Source organism: Athene noctua, chromosome 3 (genome assembly GCF_965140245.1).
Source record: "Athene noctua chromosome 3, bAthNoc1.hap1.1, whole genome shotgun sequence".
Classification (NCBI taxonomy): domain Eukaryota; kingdom Metazoa; phylum Chordata; class Aves; order Strigiformes; family Strigidae; genus Athene; species Athene noctua.
Window position 1 is genome coordinate 54,484,159 of NC_134039.1, and position 17,946 is coordinate 54,502,104.

Below are 17,946 nucleotides of genomic sequence, written 5' to 3' on the forward strand. Positions count from 1 at the left end.
TTTTTTCCCTTCTGACAGCTAATCTTCAGCATTGATCATGAAATATTTTCTATGTGGAAAGATCTCGTGCTGCTCCTGTCAGTTAAAAACAGCCAAATGATTTTGTCCTAATATATATGGGATTAATTTAAAGGAGGTTTTTATACTTTCTTTGCCATTCATACTGTACAACTGTTAACAGTTGTTCTTTCCATAACACTCTGGGAAAGCATAGATGCATACTAGCATTTAGGAATTTTTGACATTGCTGATTCTGCCATATAGTAATCATTTAAAAACAGGCAGTAGACTTGAATAAATTTGTAGGTTAATCAATTCATTTGTATGACTAGCATCTGAAAGGCAATAAATACATTGCTCCTTGCATCTACTACTTAGACTACTAAGCTTGTATTTTACCCTTTTTTCACTCAGATCAGTGTATTGCTAGTAATACTGTAGGACTGTTCAGTGCTTTTTCTCTCATTCATTGAAATCTAGAGAGCCAGCACAAAGGGGTTTTTCTTGCTTAAGCTCTATACCTTTTGTGTTTCTTCTATACATCCAAAACCACATAATCTTGTGCACTTTGACATGGTTAAAATGAAAATGGGATTATACATCAACAACATAGCTGGAAACAATTATTTTCAAAGTATTATTCATACAAAATCCTCTGAGCTAGGCTTGTTGCTTATCTTGACATCTGGATATCTATATGGATATAAAAAACCCCACTATTTTTAAAAATTATGACTGTCCTTGTATTCTGGCTCCAGGTGCCTGTACATTAACTTTCATAACATCTCATACATCATTACATCTTGAGGTTCACCAGCTAATGCAAATGTATTAGAGCCAGCAGTGTGCCCAGGTGGCCAAGGCAGCCAACAGCATCCTGGCTTGTATCAGAAATAGTGTGGCTGGCAGGACTAAAGAAGCGATTGTGCCCCTGTACTCAGCATTGGTGAGGCTGCAGCTCAAATACTGTGTTCAGTTTTGGGCCCCTCAGAAGAAAGACATTGAGCTGCTGGAGTGTGTCCCAAGAAGAGCAACAAAGCTGGTGAAGGGTCTAGAGCACGAGTCGTATGAGGAGCAGCTGAGGGAACTGGGGTTGTTTAGTCTGGAGAAGAGGAGGCTGAGGGGAGACCTCATCGCCCTCTACAGCTACCTGAAAGGAGGTTGTAGTGAGGTGGGTGTTGGCATTTTCTCTCAAGTAACAAGAGATAGGATGACAGGAAACAGCCTCAAGTTGTGCCAAAGGAGGTGTAGATTGGATATTAGGAACAGTTTCTTCACTGAAGAGGTTATCAAGCATTGGAACAGTCTGCCCAGGGAAGTGGTTGAGTCACCATCCTTGGAGGTATTTAAAGCGTGTGTAGATGTGGTGCTTAGGGACATGGCTTAGTGGTGGACTTGGCAGTGTGTATTGGGTCTGGCTGAACTGGAATCGGTTTTCCCCTATAGCAGCCCTCACGGTGCTGTGTTTTATGCTGGGAGCTGCAGGGTGTTGATAGCACCTTGGTGTTGTGGCTGCTGCTGAGCAGTGCTTACACAGCACCAAGGCTCTTTCTGATATTTTCCCCAGTGGGATGGGGTGGGCAAGATCTTGGGAGGGGACACAGCCAGGACAGCTGACCCAAACCGACCAAAGGGATATTCCATACCATATGACGTCTGCTCAGTATAAAGCTGGGAGAAAGGAGGAAGGGGGTGGGGGTCACCCTTGGTCCTCTGAGGCAACCACTACGCGTATTGGAGCCCTGCTTCCTGAGAAGGCCCGACATCGCCTCTTCATGGGAAGTAGAGAATAAATCTGTTTGCTTTTGCTTCCGCGCGCGGACTTTTGCTTTGCTTTGCTTATATTAAAACTGCTTTTGTTTCACCCACAAGGGTTAGTTTATCTTCTTTCCCCTCTTTACCCTGTTGAGAAAACAAAGGGAAGGGGGGGGGGAAGTGATAGAGCGACTTGGTGGATACCTGGCATTTAGCCAGAGTCAAACCATCACACAGTGTTAGGTTAACGGTTGAACGTGATCTTAAAGGTGTCTTCCAACCTAAATGATTATGATTCCATTAAATTTCACAGTATGTAGGCAGGTACATGCCCACTTTTACATTTCACTGCTGTTAGTGCTGTTTATTACTATGGTTATATAGGTGGTGTTGGTTGTTAATTAGATATTTAATGATTAGACTAGTACTTGTCTCTATGACTTTCTCCTCAGTAGCACAGGGTTCAAGGTCTGTCCCTATGGTGAAGCCTTAGTACTGCTTAATTATGACAAAGGCCTTGCTCTAAGCTAGCTGGGTATTGTCTTGTGTATAAGAATGGAACATTTTGCCAAAAAACACTCATATATCTGTCTGAGTAGCTTCTAATGGCTGGAGAAACCTAGCTATGGTTGTGCCCTGTGAAATTATCTTTTCGTGTGATGTCTTTCAGATACTGGAAGGAAGGCTGCTTTGACATCTGAGCTGTATATGATGGCACTTGATGTGATCTGATTATAGTCTTGGTGCCTATTTTCATCAAAAGGCTGTAGATGATAACTAAGTCACCATTTACTGAGTTACTGCAATATTAAAGGGATATCTTTGCAACCATATCAGTCCCAAGTCAGAGATAAGACAGAACACAGTCATTCCTGACAGGATAACTCAGCCTTTAATAGAGATGTATTCCTTCTTTTTGCCTCCGCTGGAGCACAACAGGGAGTCATCTGGAACAAACCTCTACTTGGTTAACTCAGGGGATGGTAGATTGAAGAGGACTTGTATGAGGGGACAGGAGATGACATAAAACTCATAGGGGGGAAAAAATGTTAACTATGAGGTGAGTAGGTGTACTTGTGCAAGTTTACATGAGAAGTCTCTGCTGGCATTAGATTTCACTGGTGAAAGTACAGGTTTGTACAGAAATGTGGAGGGAACAGAATAGGGGTAACACCAGCAGAAATAACACAGCTCTTTCATTTTCTCAGTGAAGCAATAAATGCTGTGATAACTTCTTTATCTTATGACTTCAGACAACTCTGGGATCTTATGAAACATATGAAAGAATCAGGATATGACAGTAGAAGAGATGAAGGAGAAATCTCCCAGATCCTGGATATCTTACATCCTTTCAGCACTACAGTTGTAAATAAGAGATTGCTGAAGCCTGCAAAAGACATGTGAGCGCAGAAGTACTATGGTGTTTCTTTCAAGGGATATGAATGTTTGTATTCACCTGCTACCGTGGTTGTGTGTAACAGACAAAAGAAAAAGAGATCTTGTGAAAAGAGGTCTTGTGATACAACATCTAGGAAAAAAGAGCTGAATAAGTCCAATTAGATTTGGATATATCATGTAATTTTTTTCCAGCCTCTAGATGTGATTGTTTGTTTACTAGCCCCTTTTCTAAATAGGGCTTTTTACCACAATTCACAGTCCCAATTTAATGGATAGTTACAATAAGGATATCAAGAGAAACTAAACTTTGTTGTGACCAAATTGCTTCCAGTCACCTGGCTGCCATAGCTGTCGTCGTGACAAGACCTCTGTTAATTTTTGAAAATTTCATGAAAATGAAAGCTGTGATCCTTCCACTGAAGGGTGACTAGCTTCATTTATGTATTTATTTATTTTCCTTTCTCTGTTGCTGTGTAGTCTGAACTGTTCTGTGTTGTGGATGTTGGTTTTAAGAGTCTGAAAAATCACTTTAAACTAATTTCCCTTTATCTTGGCCATTACCATCTCCTTCTGTGAAGCCTGGATTTAGATCACTGTAAAGCAAGTAGATCTGGAAATTGTAAAGAAATGCTGTATTCTATCAGATTCCTATCCCATTTCATCATCCTCTTCCATGAATGCTTCCAATAAGAGAGCATTGAAAGAGGTATCCTTGGAATATAGGAGCAGGGAGTACTTATGCCTTTATTTTTTTTTTACTAAAAATAGGAATCTTGTGTTTCAGATCTTTAATACTTCCCTGCATTGATCTATCATTTCAAGTCTCAGTTCATGATTTTAGCCTGTACAGGCTAAATCTTCAGGTTTGGTTTATGGTTTTCAACTCTCAGGATTTTTCTCTTCACACATGTGTTCAGCCAGCCTGCAGAATATACCTTACTTCACTGGTATGGGCATCTCATTATCAGCACAGTCTTGCTCTTTGATCTTTCAAAGGAGTGGTAATAACTAAATGTTTGGAGGTCATGAAAGTGCCCATGAGTCAAAGGATCCATACTTTGACTGAAACACAGGGTTAATAAGAACAATGTTACTTTTACATCTAGCGTGAGTTTACCTGTCTCCAGTGTGAAAGAAAGTATGCTTTAGATTCTGGCAAGAACTGCTGGCCTCTGGCATCAAAGTGATATTATTTCAGGCCTTAACTCTTCTCCAGACAGAGATAGCTGGTAGATAATTCAGATGGTGCATGGATATGGTGGTAGAGGTCCTGCAACAGGTTCTCTTCAGGTGTGCAATGAGATATTCTTCTCTCTTCTTATACATAGTCTAATGTATTTCCTCTGAGGTGTGAATAACTTGTATTGGGTTTTGAAGAAATGCTTTTGCTCATATTTTAAATGGACACTGTGTCAATGGACAGGAGGGATGACACCTCACTCTTGGCTTTGTGTTGGTTTCTTTGCTTCCTATATGTTTTCAGATTTTTTTAGGAGATAACCTTGACAGACAGCACTTGCACAAGAGTAACAGATTTTTTTTTCTTCGAGGGATTATTAATGTGTATGAGAGAACATCCATCAACTACAGTAATACCATGAAATTTTAATCCCAATGAAGATCCAGTTTGGCCTCCTTGCCCAGATTGTTCTAATCACCCAGGATCAGAAATGAGTCTTCCTCTCATGTACTATGGTACAGGAGGCCTTTAAGAAACTGAAGGGTAATGTTGCACTGAAGGTTGATAGTTGCAGTTTAGGCACTTGTGGTATTGTTTGGTGTTAGCTGAGCCTAGTTAACGCATCACTACCACCACTCCCTGCCCCCCATCCAGTTCTCAAGCCCTTTGCCTATTCTGCTTTATTTATATATCCTTGTAGAACTGGAAAAATCCTGTATTTGTTTTTCTCTGTGTCCACTATCACTCCCTCAGATGACCTGCATGCTTTTTACTTGAAAGCTAGTGAAATGCAGCTGTTCCCTGAATTTATGAGACATTAGACTGATTTACAAGTTAATTGAAAGGTATTTCTGACTAATTTAGTGGCTTTCTGTGATAGAGTGACTGCATAAGTAGACAATGGAAGAGCTATGGATGTCATCTACCTGGACTTCTGTAGGGCCTTTGATACAGTCCCCCACACCATTCTGGCTGCTAAATTGGAGAGATACAGGTTTGATGGGTGATCTGTTGTATCCTGGACTGCATCAAAAGGAGCATGGCCAGCAGGTTGATGGAGGTGATTCTGCCCTTCTACTTTGCTCTCCTGAGACACCACCTTCAGTACTGTGTCCAGCTCTGGGGCCCCCAACATAAGAATGAAATAGACCTGCTTGAGCAGGTCCAGAGGAGGCCGCAAAGATGATCATGGGGCTGAAGCACCTCCCCTATGAGGACAGGCTGAGAGAGTTAGGGCTGTTCAGCCTGGAGAAGAGAAGGCTCCAGGGAGACCTTATAGCACAGTTCTAGTATTTAAAAGGGACTTACAGAAAAGATGGGGGGGGGGGGACACACACGACTCTTCTATCAGGGAGTGTAGTGATAGGATGAGGGGTAATGGCTTTAAATTGAAATAGGGTAGACTTACACTAGAGATGAGGAAGAATTATTTACTGTGAGGGTGGTGAGACACTGGAACAGGTTGCCCAGAGAGATTATGGATGCCCCACCCCTGGAAGTGTTCAAGGCCAGGTTGGATGTGTCTTTGATCAACCAGATGTAGTGGAAGGTGTTCCTGCCCATGACAGGGGGGTTGGAACTAGATGAGGTTTTTTCAACCCAAATCAGTCTAGGATTCTGTTTACGATATTTCTATAGCAGGGCCTGTTTCAGCATTATAATCTAGACATGAAACAGTCTGGCTTTATCTGTTCCATAAAAGATCCTTCTGTTAACACTATGTAGTGTGTGTACTAACACATAGTACTACTATGCATGTAGTCTTCTTGTATAGGTTTATGCTGTAACAAATCCCATTGTAAGAGCTCATATCAGCTTGAGTGATAGAAGAGTCAATCTTCAAGTCAAGTGTCTTCACATTATAAGCCAAAGATCCTCACAGATCTCATTTCAGATTCCTCTCTAACATAATTTTGGAATGCCATATGAACCTGTCTTTTGTTTCTTCTTTGCTGAAGAGAAATAAAACTTGAAATAGTTGGGCTGAATTTAATCTCCCCTAGCCTCACACATCTGAAAATTAGACATCTCGTCTTCCTCCATAGTAAAGGGATGAAGAAATGAAATAACTTATCTTAATTTCTTGTATGAAAATACGTATATATAAATATGCATCTTCACATAGACATGTCTACACAGCAGTTCATCCTTTCTCCTTCTCCATTGACTGTTGAAGGAATTTAGACAACTTGTTTACTGGTAGTTAGATGAGCTGGGATGAATGTGATAATTGTGTTATGCTATTCTAAGATGGCAATTCATTTAGGAGCATACGTTGACTGTGTGTGATATTCCATGGAGAGGATAAATATTCAGAGATATCCCTTCTAGGTTTATCAAAGTGGATCTCAAACGATAAACATATTATGAGCTTGATAGTTTATGGTAGTTTAAAAGTAGTTTTTATAGTAGCAGAATGGTAGTTTATTCAAATTTAGATAACCACTTCTGCCTCAGTATTGCTTGTGCCTTTACAGACACCTTTTCTTTGATAAAGGTATTCTGAATGTGTCTGTGCCTGATTTAACTCTTCAGTGAGTGCTTGAGAGTTGCTCCTTATTCCCACCTCAGAATAATTGGTCACTTGTTGGTTAGTGACCAAGAATGGAGTCAACGTGGAAGGAAGCTGACAATAGCTGTGCTGCTCTGAAATGTGTTCTCCACATGGATTCCAAAACTTAGTCTTCTTTGCTGCCCTTATTGAATCCTCTATTTCCAGCTTGTGTATCAACAAAAAAAATAAAGGACAATGCTGTACATTGTGCTCTCTCCAGTTTAGAGAAAGGGAGGGTATGAGTCAGGAGACAGTGCTCTGTCAGTTCCAACTAGCAGAATTACTTCGTCTCGGGTACGTAGGTTTCATACATAGCAAGACTATGGTTTCACAAGCAGTTTGAGCCAGTTCAGCTCTAGGCTACTTCTGAAAGATGTCTGTTCTTCTGCACCTTTCCCTCTGTCAGCATCTGTGTTGAAGGGACTGCACCAGGAATGACCTCATGTTGATCAATATAACATTGTACGAAAAAAAGGGGGAAAAAAAAAAAAGCTCTTTTGCAGCTGGATCAGTTTATTGATCCTGTTACTTCTTGTAGCCTTGCAGCCTTAGCACAAGCCAGAAGGGGGCAAATCCTCCTGTGTTTGGTGGCAACTCTGGATAAGGCTGTCATTTAACAGCTGCTTTCGAATCCGTATGGGTGTGATGTCTGAAGCTGTGTTGAGAACAAATAAACTTTTTTACTGCTTTTAAGAATAATAGCTTTCAAATTGGTTCACTTTAGTATATGGAATTGATTCATGATTTTTACTCTCTGTCAGCAAGATTGCATATAAAAATTTCTATTGAGTATGTAAATACAAATTTTATGAATGAGGAAAGAAACCTTTGTATGTGTCATGTATATTTTCAATATAGGTTTACAACTCAGTCCAGCTTCCATTAAAAGCAAAGGCAAAAACTTATTGGTTCAAAGTTGCTTTCTAAAACCCTCTAGTATTTTGGGTACTGACTCTGCAAGTCATTGATTTGTAGAATGGTTCGACAGATTGATGTGTAGAATGATTCTACAAGTTATCCACATAAACCAGCTTATGTCTGTGGCAGTCACAGTAACATTACTTTTGTTCTTTGATATTTTATCAATAAACTAGAGATTTTACAGTGTATAATAAGTATACTTTTTACAGTAGCATTTCAGCATGTCATCTAATTGTTTGGAAAGGAATGTAAAATTATAGCTATTTGGATATTAAAGAGTAGGCAACTATTTTGGGTTTGTCACCATATCCTTGGGTAGAAAGGTACAGGCAGATGCATGAGATGTCTATTACATTGCATCTGGGATACCTTTGATAACGGTTTGTCAAATGAGTTTAATATTCTAATCTTCTGACTTTTTTTTCTCTTTAGGTTGCAGCAATCTATAAAGATTCAAGTATTGGAAATCTTATAAATATAGTTATTGTAAAATTAATTGTAATTCACAATGAGCAGGTAGGAAAAAGAAATATTAAAGAGATTTCTTTCTAATAGAAGAAACAAAATACATGAATTTGCATTATAATTCCAAAGTTTAAAATTTTTTAGTTTGAAATGCAGAATATTTTCTTTAACTATAAAAATTTGTTTTAAAATAGGACACTAAATATCAAATGTGAGGTTAACTGCAGAGCCTTTATTTAACACCTGTATTTCCTTATTTCTCTATTAGAACTTCCTGTTGACCTAAATGGACATAAATCATATGAAAACTTAAGGCATAACTGCCTAAAGTGTGGTTTATATGCATAGAAACATGACAGGGAAATGACAGCTTTTATAGAGGGTTTTGATGGAGGGTTTTCAGCCCTAACAGCTGTAATATTTTAAGATTGTAAGAAGTACGCATTTTTCAAATACATGTTTTATATTTATTTATCATAAATGTCTTGTCACCATTTTTTTAATATTTAACACATGGTGCATGCTCAGATACACTGATTAAAATAATGGATTCTCATGACTGATGAGCTAAAGATCTGATTCTACAAATCTGTGAGTGAACTCTTACGTGGAGTCCTGCTGACTCCTTTCCAGGTACAGTCATTGTTTAGCAGATTAGGGTCACAAATGACAATGTAATAAGTGCAAGTGCATGAATATTAAAGTCCTTATTTGGGTTTTTTTGGCCATTTCTTGCTTAGGAAGGACCAGCTATCACTTTTAATGCAGCTACCACCCTTCGTAATTTTTGCTTATGGCAGCAAGCACAAAACACTTTGGATGATGCTCACCCTTCGCATCATGATACTGCTGTTCTTATCACTAGGTACAGTATCTGAAATAGCTATAATTACTTAGCTAGATGAGACAAATGCTTTGGTTTCTATTTTACAACATCATTTTTTAACCACTCCACTGATACTGTTCATAGATAAGTGAATAAAGACTATCTTGTACTTCTCAAACCCCTGATCATCAATATTCATGCAGTTATTCTGACAGTGCTGTGTTAGTAACTAACTATCTGGTCAACCTTTCACTAAAGGTGATAGAAATTACTTAGACATGAAATTGTTACAAGGAAATGAAGTCTTTAACCATTGTATGTGTATGTGATAGGGACAGAGTATTGTATGTAATGGAATCAGCTGAAGGGTGCAATGACAGTCAGCTCAATAGCCCAAGCATAATAACTGCCTAAAGCTTACAAATAAAAACGACATAAATATTAGTCTATATTCTTCCTGTGCCCTGTTTACCCCAGTTAGAGTTCTGATGTTCATTCACTGAAATATATTCTCTCTTTTGCTGTTATTTTTTTTTTCCCTAGTGTTCAAGTTGGACACACTTCAGCACTTCGGACTGTTTGATATTTATGCTGAATTGTTTGTTGTTATTTTGGCAGATTGTCCTCTACGTAAGGTAGTTTCAAGTATACTGCAGTCTGCACATTTTTCAGCAGCATTTCATACTTGTTCTACCTTCTGCATTGTAGAGGAATAATAGAGTATTTGAATTTTTATTCTTTTCAAGCTAGATAGAAAGCAATACTGTGAGCTTTGGCAAATTTGAATTACTTCTTTCACTAGAATGCAAATTGTTTGAATGGACTGTAAGATTAAAAATTGCGAATCAGATTTGTAATTGCTGTAATTAATATAGCAACAGTGAAATACTTTAAAAATATGTTTTTAGTTGCCGTAATAATTTTAAATAAATCTTTTCCTTCAAGGGAAGATATCTGCAGAGCTAGAGAGAAGTGTGATACCCTTGGTGAGTTATTCTTTTTTAATCTGCATGATTTTATAACAGAAAATAGGAGAATTTAACAGTAGGGAGAAAAATCAGTTAGGAGTAAATCAGAAAATAGATGCAAAACTTAAGTCACACAGACAAAATATCAACTTCTCAGTGCTGTTATGCCCTAGCACATACTTTGGTGCCAGGTGGTTGGCTGTTTTGTATAAATTTGCTGCATATTTGAGGCATAACTTTCAGCTCAGGTGCCATAGTATTCATTCGTAGATACATTCCTTCTACATGAAAATTCTTTCTGTTAAGCTTTTATATAAGGATTCAATTTTGCAGGTTTAGCAGAGCTAGGTACAATGTGTGACCCACTACGCAGCTGTTCTATAAGCGAAGAAAATGGATTGAGTGCTGCTTTTACTATAGCTCATGAGCTTGGACATGTGTAAGTACATATTTCCCAGCAGGTAATTTTTTTTTAATTTCCTTTTGAATATGACTAATTCCCAGTGATGGACTCTATGTTTCTAAGAGGGCACAGTCAGCTCCATCCTTTTAGAAGTCATTATTTCTGCCTTTTTCAGTGAGCCAGGTCTGCCCACCACCTAGAGGTAGAGAAATTGTGAATTCTATAATCTGGTTGGTATCCTGAACTATGGGAAATACTGGCCATACAGCTGTATTCCATCCTTTTGTCAAATGAACAGGTTGGGACACTGGGACATATATCTTAGATGTGCAATGTAGTCGTGTTAATCCAACTTCATTCTATCCCTGATAGGAATTTGCCTTTAAGAAAAGACAATTATTAATATAACACAGAAATATTCTTCCTTGTGTTTGATCCTTTCAGAATACAATAGAGTAACACAAAGAGAAATACTTTACACAGAAAAATAAGAGGAGATGACAGCATTTTATTTTATGAAGCATACCTCATCAGTGATGGCAGAAAGGTGCTATACTCTAGCTCCATGGGGCATGCTACAGTATAGGTAACGACAATGTTACAGAGCTCAGTAGCTAGCTTGTTGATTTTTCATGTGCCTGGAAGTTCATTTAGATACATGCCATTTGTCATGGTACTTAAACTGAGATATAAAATAAGACGCTGTGTTAGTTGCATAAATATGATATTGATGTGCTCTTAGTTTGATTTTATTACTGAATAGTAAGAATTACGATGTGAATATTGAGGTAATATGTTATGGACAGTCTAGCAGTGGCCTGTATATTCAGCTGAGGAGATGGGTTGTTCATTTAAAGTAGCATATTCCCAAAACACTGGAATTTTTTCTGGTGAGCTAAAGAACTATATGATTGTAAAATTCTTCCTGTGCCCAGCATTATATAATTAGGAGCGTTTCGATAAGGAGAGAATTTTTAAGACATTTTTAAGATACCTATTGCCATAATGTCAGATAGTCATGTTAAGTGAGTCTCATTAAATTTTAAGGCATTTTCAAACTCAAAACTCAAGCATTTGCTATTACAGCAAAGAGAGTTTCAAATAATTATTGCTGAATTTGTTTTGGAGTTTGTCTGTTTTGCTTTTTAGATTTAATGTGCCTCATGATGACAGTTTTAAATGTAAAGAAGCTGGAATTAAACATCAATACCATGTGATGGCTCCAACTTTAAATTACCATACAAGTCCATGGACCTGGTCAAAATGCAGTCAAAAGTATATCACTGAATTTCTTGAGTAAGTATCAATATAACGTTATGTTTGTGTTTTGGGGTTTTTTTTGTTTTCAGTTTCATGTCTTTGAGATGTATTTTAAAGGTATTGCTTAAATGCCATTTTTGTGTTGTTCTTAGGTTTAACCACTGACTTTTAGGGCCTCGGTCCACCAGAAAAATACATGTGTTTAACTCTTTGGATGATTCGTGACTTTGTTAAAGCTGCACTCAACATGTAAAGCTAAGAAGATTGATTTATTTATTTATAATACAGTGGTATTGGTTATTGAAAGCATCTTTAGTGTGGTTTTAGTAGGTCAGAATAGGCATGCTTATTTTCAGAAGATTTTGTTTAAAAAATAAGTGGTAGGTATAATTTAGGCAGTACCATCTTTTTTTTTTTTTTCCTGTAAGAATGTGAAAATGAGAAATGACAGCCAGAAGGCAGAAATCTTAAGCTTTGTTTGGTGGATCCAATGCACAATTCAATAAAATAAAATCAAATGACCTGGTTTATTTTATTAATTAAAGTCATTATATAGGCAGGCATGCAAACCCATAACTCCACTGAGATATGCATGTGTAAGTGTTGTGTGAATAGGCTTCCAATGAATTGAGAGCAATTTATTCACATTCTGTTCCTGGTTTTACAACAGTACTGGTTATGGTGAATGCCTCCTAGACAAACCTAGTGGAAGAATATATGATCTTTCCTCTCAGCTGCCTGGGTCAATGTATGATGTCAACAAGCAGTGTGAACTCATGTTTGGTCTTGGGTCACAAGTGTGCCCGTATCTGGTGAGTGAGCATCACACAGTCATGTTCAGTTTATACTAAAAAATTACGGAAAGGTAAGTTTAGAAATGAAATCTCAGGACTTCTGGTTTTGGATTAATTTTATCCTGAAATATGTGAAAGTTCAATTTGTATTCTGTTGAATGGGGAAGAGTTCAGTGGAGAACATTGCAGCTCCATATGCTAGAAATATATAGAATTAAAAAGTAGGATGTATTCATTTTGATAAGCACATCTGTGGATGTGATTGTAATTTCTTTTAAAAATCTAAAGCTGCATAAATTAAGGCTTCCTGCAAGTAATGAAGGGGAATTATTTCAGCACTTTCTATAAATGTTTTCATGTTATGGCTCCTATCTTACATTAACAGGTCTTCCTTACCTGCTTCTTTTAATGTTTTTTAAAAAATTTACAACTTGGCAATCAATATATTAATTAAAATATTTGTTCTAAATCTTTGATCCAAACTGTAGATTCCCTCTACTTTATCAAGGAGTCAAAGAATATTTTCATGCCTGTTAGAGTGTACATTTTGTATACTTAACCAAAAAGTTATTGAAAGCAAAACTGGGATCTGGAAAGAAAGCTTGAGTGGATTAATATAGAAACTTCAGTTGTATTTTGAAAATACGTGGCTAGTGCAATATAAAATAAATACAAATATAACATTATGACTTCATTACTGTCAAGATGTTATGTAGAGTTAGATTTTGGACCAACTTGTCGAAGATGTCTGCTGGTATTGCATGGCTTGTTGAAGCTGTTTGAAGGAGAGAATTTAAGAACAGATTCAGACTGAATTAAGTGGAGCTTTTGGTGAGGTAAAATGTTGTTTAGGAGTCAGGCTTTATGGCAATATTATAGAAAAGTAAAGGGGAATTCAAAGACCTGAAGACGGTGTTACCGAAGACTGTTTTGTAAATTTTGTAACCCGTAAAGGTTATTTGTCCATTAAGAGTCTTTTAACAACTTGAAAAGGAGGTTTTCTTCTTATTTTCTAGTCATTGTATTTTTAAAAAGAATTCTAGTTAGAGTCTTTTTCTGGGGATTATATGCAAACTGTGCTGCATAGGATCAACTGTAACCTTTTACATACCTTTTAATTAAATTTTGTACTGAATAAGAAAATGAAGTTATCTACTACTTCTAATGGAATCAGTTTCAAATATTCCACATTCCTGCCTGACCTTAAGCAAAATCCATTTTGTTTTTGTGGGGTTTTATCTGTGAAAAATGGTAGTGCTGATAGCAAACACTAAGTCCACATAGTATGAGGAAACAATACAAATATCCAAAGTAATGTCTAAAATGGTGTTACAGGTACAACAAAAGTAATCTTGTTTTCTTTTTAGAAACAATGCAAACGGTTATGGTGCACAAGCACAGAAGGCGTTCACAAGGGTTGTCGTACTCAGCACATGCCTTTGGCTGATGGAACAGTTTGTGGTGTGGGAATGGTAAGCCTTGATTTGTTTCTTGGTACTTGTATATGGCAAAATTGTTGATGTAGGTAAGAAAGAACAGTGTGGCAGTACTGCACCTGTAGCACAGTGATTGTGTGAACAGTATCCACCTGACTTTACTTGCAGTTTCTCTTACTCCTGTAATGTTGTGACATAAATAACATAGATTGTCTGTTCAGAATAATTATAAAAGTTTACAGATGCTACAATGGCTAAAACCAGGTGGAAGACCTCAGGGGAAAGCTGCCATCTTTCCTTTTGTTTAAAAAGTTCAGATCATTCATTACAAGTTGGGTTTTTTTCCTCACTGGTAGTGCTCCAAGTTGAGTTTCCTGGAAACAAGATATCCCAAAAGTATATTTCCTTTCCCCCAGTTTGTCTTGCTGAGGCTGTTTCACTGAACCAGAACGAATTAAGTGTGAGTGACTTAGATACAGGAGTACACTTTTTTGGAAAGAGGAGTCTTTGGATTAGAATCCTGGTTTCAGTAGATACTTGTGCATTGTACCTACTTCATACCACTGTATCAGCACCTCTTCACCTACTCTAGTAAGTGCCTTAATAACCAGCATTCATATACAGTCTTGCCTGTTGTAACATAACTCGGGCTACTTGGATCTGTTCAGTACTAAAAACCAGGAGCTCTCTTCTCACTTATACCCTAATGTGTAGGACTGCCTGGCTGTATGAGGTATGGGTTGAATGCTTTGACCCATGAAAGAAGAAGAAATGGAAGCTGGATTTCCCATACCCTGGTCATTGATTCATTTGGTAAAGAGTGTTAGGGTGATGAGTGCAGCTCACTACTTCCTCATCTGGCGAGCTGTTTTTGAATGCAGATCTTGATCTGTATCTTTGTACGATCTAACATTTCTTGGACTGTCCATAAGGGTCATGAATATCTAATTAGTAGATATAGTCAAGGCACTTAAAGAATGTTGATAGAAACAGAAGTAGTGGTGGGGGCTTGTTGAATTGAGAGTTATCAGTGAAGATTTGAGAGTTTTTGGTTTGGATTTATATGTAGTTTGGGAAGTGAACAAAAATTAGGTCCGTGAGTTCTTTGCTGATCTAGTGTCTGGCTTCTTGGTGTCTTAGTTCACCACCAGCAAACAGAATTACTTTCGTACCTGTCAGGGGATTATGAAAATATATATTTCAGGGATTTTTAAATGTGTTTGGATATGACAGTGGTTGCCTTAATTATGGCTGGTTTATTATGCTGAGCAGCTTTTAGTAGTAGTGTGCTTTGGCAACTTCAGGGGTTTGTGGGAGCAAAGTTAACTTTTTATCTTTTAATAGTTTTGTAGGTTCAAAGATGATTAAAAATACGTAGTCTGATTACTATGTATAATAAACAGCTACATTTCACTCAGTTATTACTCAATTTCCCCCAATAACTTTTACTCTTTATGGATTTATTTTTCTTCTTCTGTATTTGGTAAGACAGTAGTAGTGAGGAATTTGAAAATACTGTCTTAATGGATAACATTTTAGTGGGTAAACTCTCTCAAATTATTTCTTGCTCTTGTAAGATTAGGAAAACTTATTTGAAGGTTGCAGGGGACACTTTGCTTGATGAAATCCTATGCTTGCAGCTGGTGTTATGATGTTTAACCCATTTTTCAGTCAGTCACTGATCAGAAAGTTCATCTTTTTATAAAACTTCATGTATAGTCTTTAGTTCAATTGCCTTGACTCTAATTTGCCAACATCAGAGGACTTCTTATATAAAAGAAAACAAATACCTATTTTATGCAATTACTGCAGTGAAACAAATTTTCTCTAGGAAGTGAAGAGCTAATTATAGTCATTACCTCTGAAAGATGTAAGAAAGAACAGCAATTAATCTGACAAATTCTCATCTGTTCCTGTCTAAGGGACAGCTCCTTTCATGCTCAGTCAGCAAGTTTCTGTTGATGTTAATGGGAGTAAGCCATGGTGACTAATAATTGTAATTTATATTTGCCAGAAAGCTAAACAAATTTATATTTGGTATTTGCAGCATTGTTGCTGTGGAGAATACAGAAAAGATCCATTTAGGGCATTTGTAATTTTAGCATCAACTTTTAAAGATCAGATTTTACACATGATTTTATTTTTATAATACTGTCTTTTTTCTTCAGGTTGTGTGCCTGATTAGTGTATCTTACTCTGTGGACTGCTTTAACAGTCCTGGTATCTTTCCTTCACCCAAAAGTACAAGAAGATAAGAATCTAATAATATCGGAAACTCTGAGTGAATGAGCAAACAGCTTTTCCTGAGTACTTACACTTCTTAATGGATTATCTTCTTGCCATATGCAATCTATCAGCATTCACACATTTTGAAAGAGAATTGTGTTTTGTAAGTCTTGTGGTGCACACACCTCTAGAGCTCAGTAGTAGCTATGTCTAGCATTTCCTTAGAACACTGAAGGGGAAATGCAGCCTAACATTTTAGTGTCTTTAGAGAGTAAAAATTTGGGAATTTGAATATTTCCTGTATTAATTCTGTAGAGTTAATATTATTAATTATCTTAAATTAATACCCTAAAATAGAGAACTTTGACTTTTATTTCTATTTGCTGTCTAGTCATATTTCTTTGAGCTGATCAAACCGTACTTTGTTTTTTCTAGAGTTACCTGCAAAAATTATTTGCATGTTAGGCTTCTGCTGAAGTATCTGAAAACTGTTTACTTCTTCTTTTTATATATTCTGAGTGCTTAGGTCTGACAGGAGGCTGTAAGCAGCAATTCTACTGTGTCTGAGAACAGTTTCTCACTCCGTTGATATTCATGTTGTGTCTCATCACTTCAGGTGCTTTTTGTTAGCTTACTGGGGTTCACAACTATATGTAGGAAGTCTAAGCTTCTGCCAGCTCTTTTAACATCACACAGACCTTCCCTGAAGCAGAGGATGCAGCCTTTAAATTTTTTTACTTGATTGTTACTTCAGAGACAAAATGATAGTAAATGTAGCTAGATATGCCATATGTAAACATTGACAGGTTTTGCAGTGGTGAATTTCTACACACCATAGGACTACATTAGTATTCCTTGAAACTACTTGAAAGTGTTTCTGGTGTTCTTTTGTGAGAGATATTATTAAATACAAAGTTATAGGTTCCTGAATTGCCTTCCTAAATATGGTTATATGCAATAACCACAATATAAAGTTTTTATTAAAATGTTATTTTTATTGTATAATGAGGCACAATGACGTGAAAAATATTAAATGGTTAGTGATTTTTTTGTCTTGTCTGTAATCAAAGCTACCATGGGAGTATCTTCAGAATTAAGAACATATGATTACTTGGAGGTAGCATGCTCACTGAATGCCACAATTAATTTTGTATATACAGTTGTAATTTTTGTTGCAGTGGTACAAACTATATGTACAAATTAAAAACATAATAAATCACTGTGAGAACAGTATTTATATGCTGCATTGAGGACTAAGATACCCGAGCATGTCTTTGTGTGTTACAAGACATATGAGAGTGTTAGTTTCCATTAGGATAGAAACTGGAATGCTTTAATTGGCCCAGTTTCTTTCTCTAAACCATCATAATTCTTGCCGTCGTGTTCTAGGTAGGAGCTAATTTGATGGATATTTAGGAGATTTGTATGACTTAGAGCAGATCTTTTAGCCCCGTTTTCTCTTGGGTTTCTTTGTTGCATTCTAGTCAGAAATTTCTTTGTTCTTTGAAACTTCTGCAGACCAGCAGGCTCTCGGTATTATCTTTTTGCATTATGTTTTCAATTGCTTTCTTTTCTCTTACTATCTGTTTTATTTTTTGAGAGGGTTTCTGTAGTAAAGAATTTACTCTCAGATAGTACAAAATATTTCTCCATGCCTTAAGCATAGGAAGTTTGGGGTTTTTTCCTTCCTTTCTGAAATTCCAGAGAAGTGAGTTTGAGAGTGATTCAGATTTTGGCATGTCGAACATCTTTGTTCAGAT

At 37.0% G+C, this 17,946-nt stretch overlaps 1 protein-coding gene across 1 annotated transcript in view; it reads left to right on the forward strand.

Moving 5' to 3' along the window:
* The window catches only part of ADAMTS20 (ADAM metallopeptidase with thrombospondin type 1 motif 20), a 100,454-nt gene that overhangs the window by 21,795 nt on the left and 60,713 nt on the right, over nt 1-17,946 (forward strand). Inside the window, exons 5-11 of the mRNA XM_074903020.1 lie at nt 8,241-8,324; nt 9,014-9,138; nt 10,045-10,085; nt 10,401-10,506; nt 11,620-11,766; nt 12,401-12,542; nt 13,892-13,996. Of these exons, the coding sequence (XP_074759121.1) occupies nt 8,241-8,324; nt 9,014-9,138; nt 10,045-10,085; nt 10,401-10,506; nt 11,620-11,766; nt 12,401-12,542; nt 13,892-13,996 (750 nt within the window). The remainder of the gene's footprint in view (nt 1-8,240; nt 8,325-9,013; nt 9,139-10,044; nt 10,086-10,400; nt 10,507-11,619; nt 11,767-12,400; nt 12,543-13,891; nt 13,997-17,946) is intronic.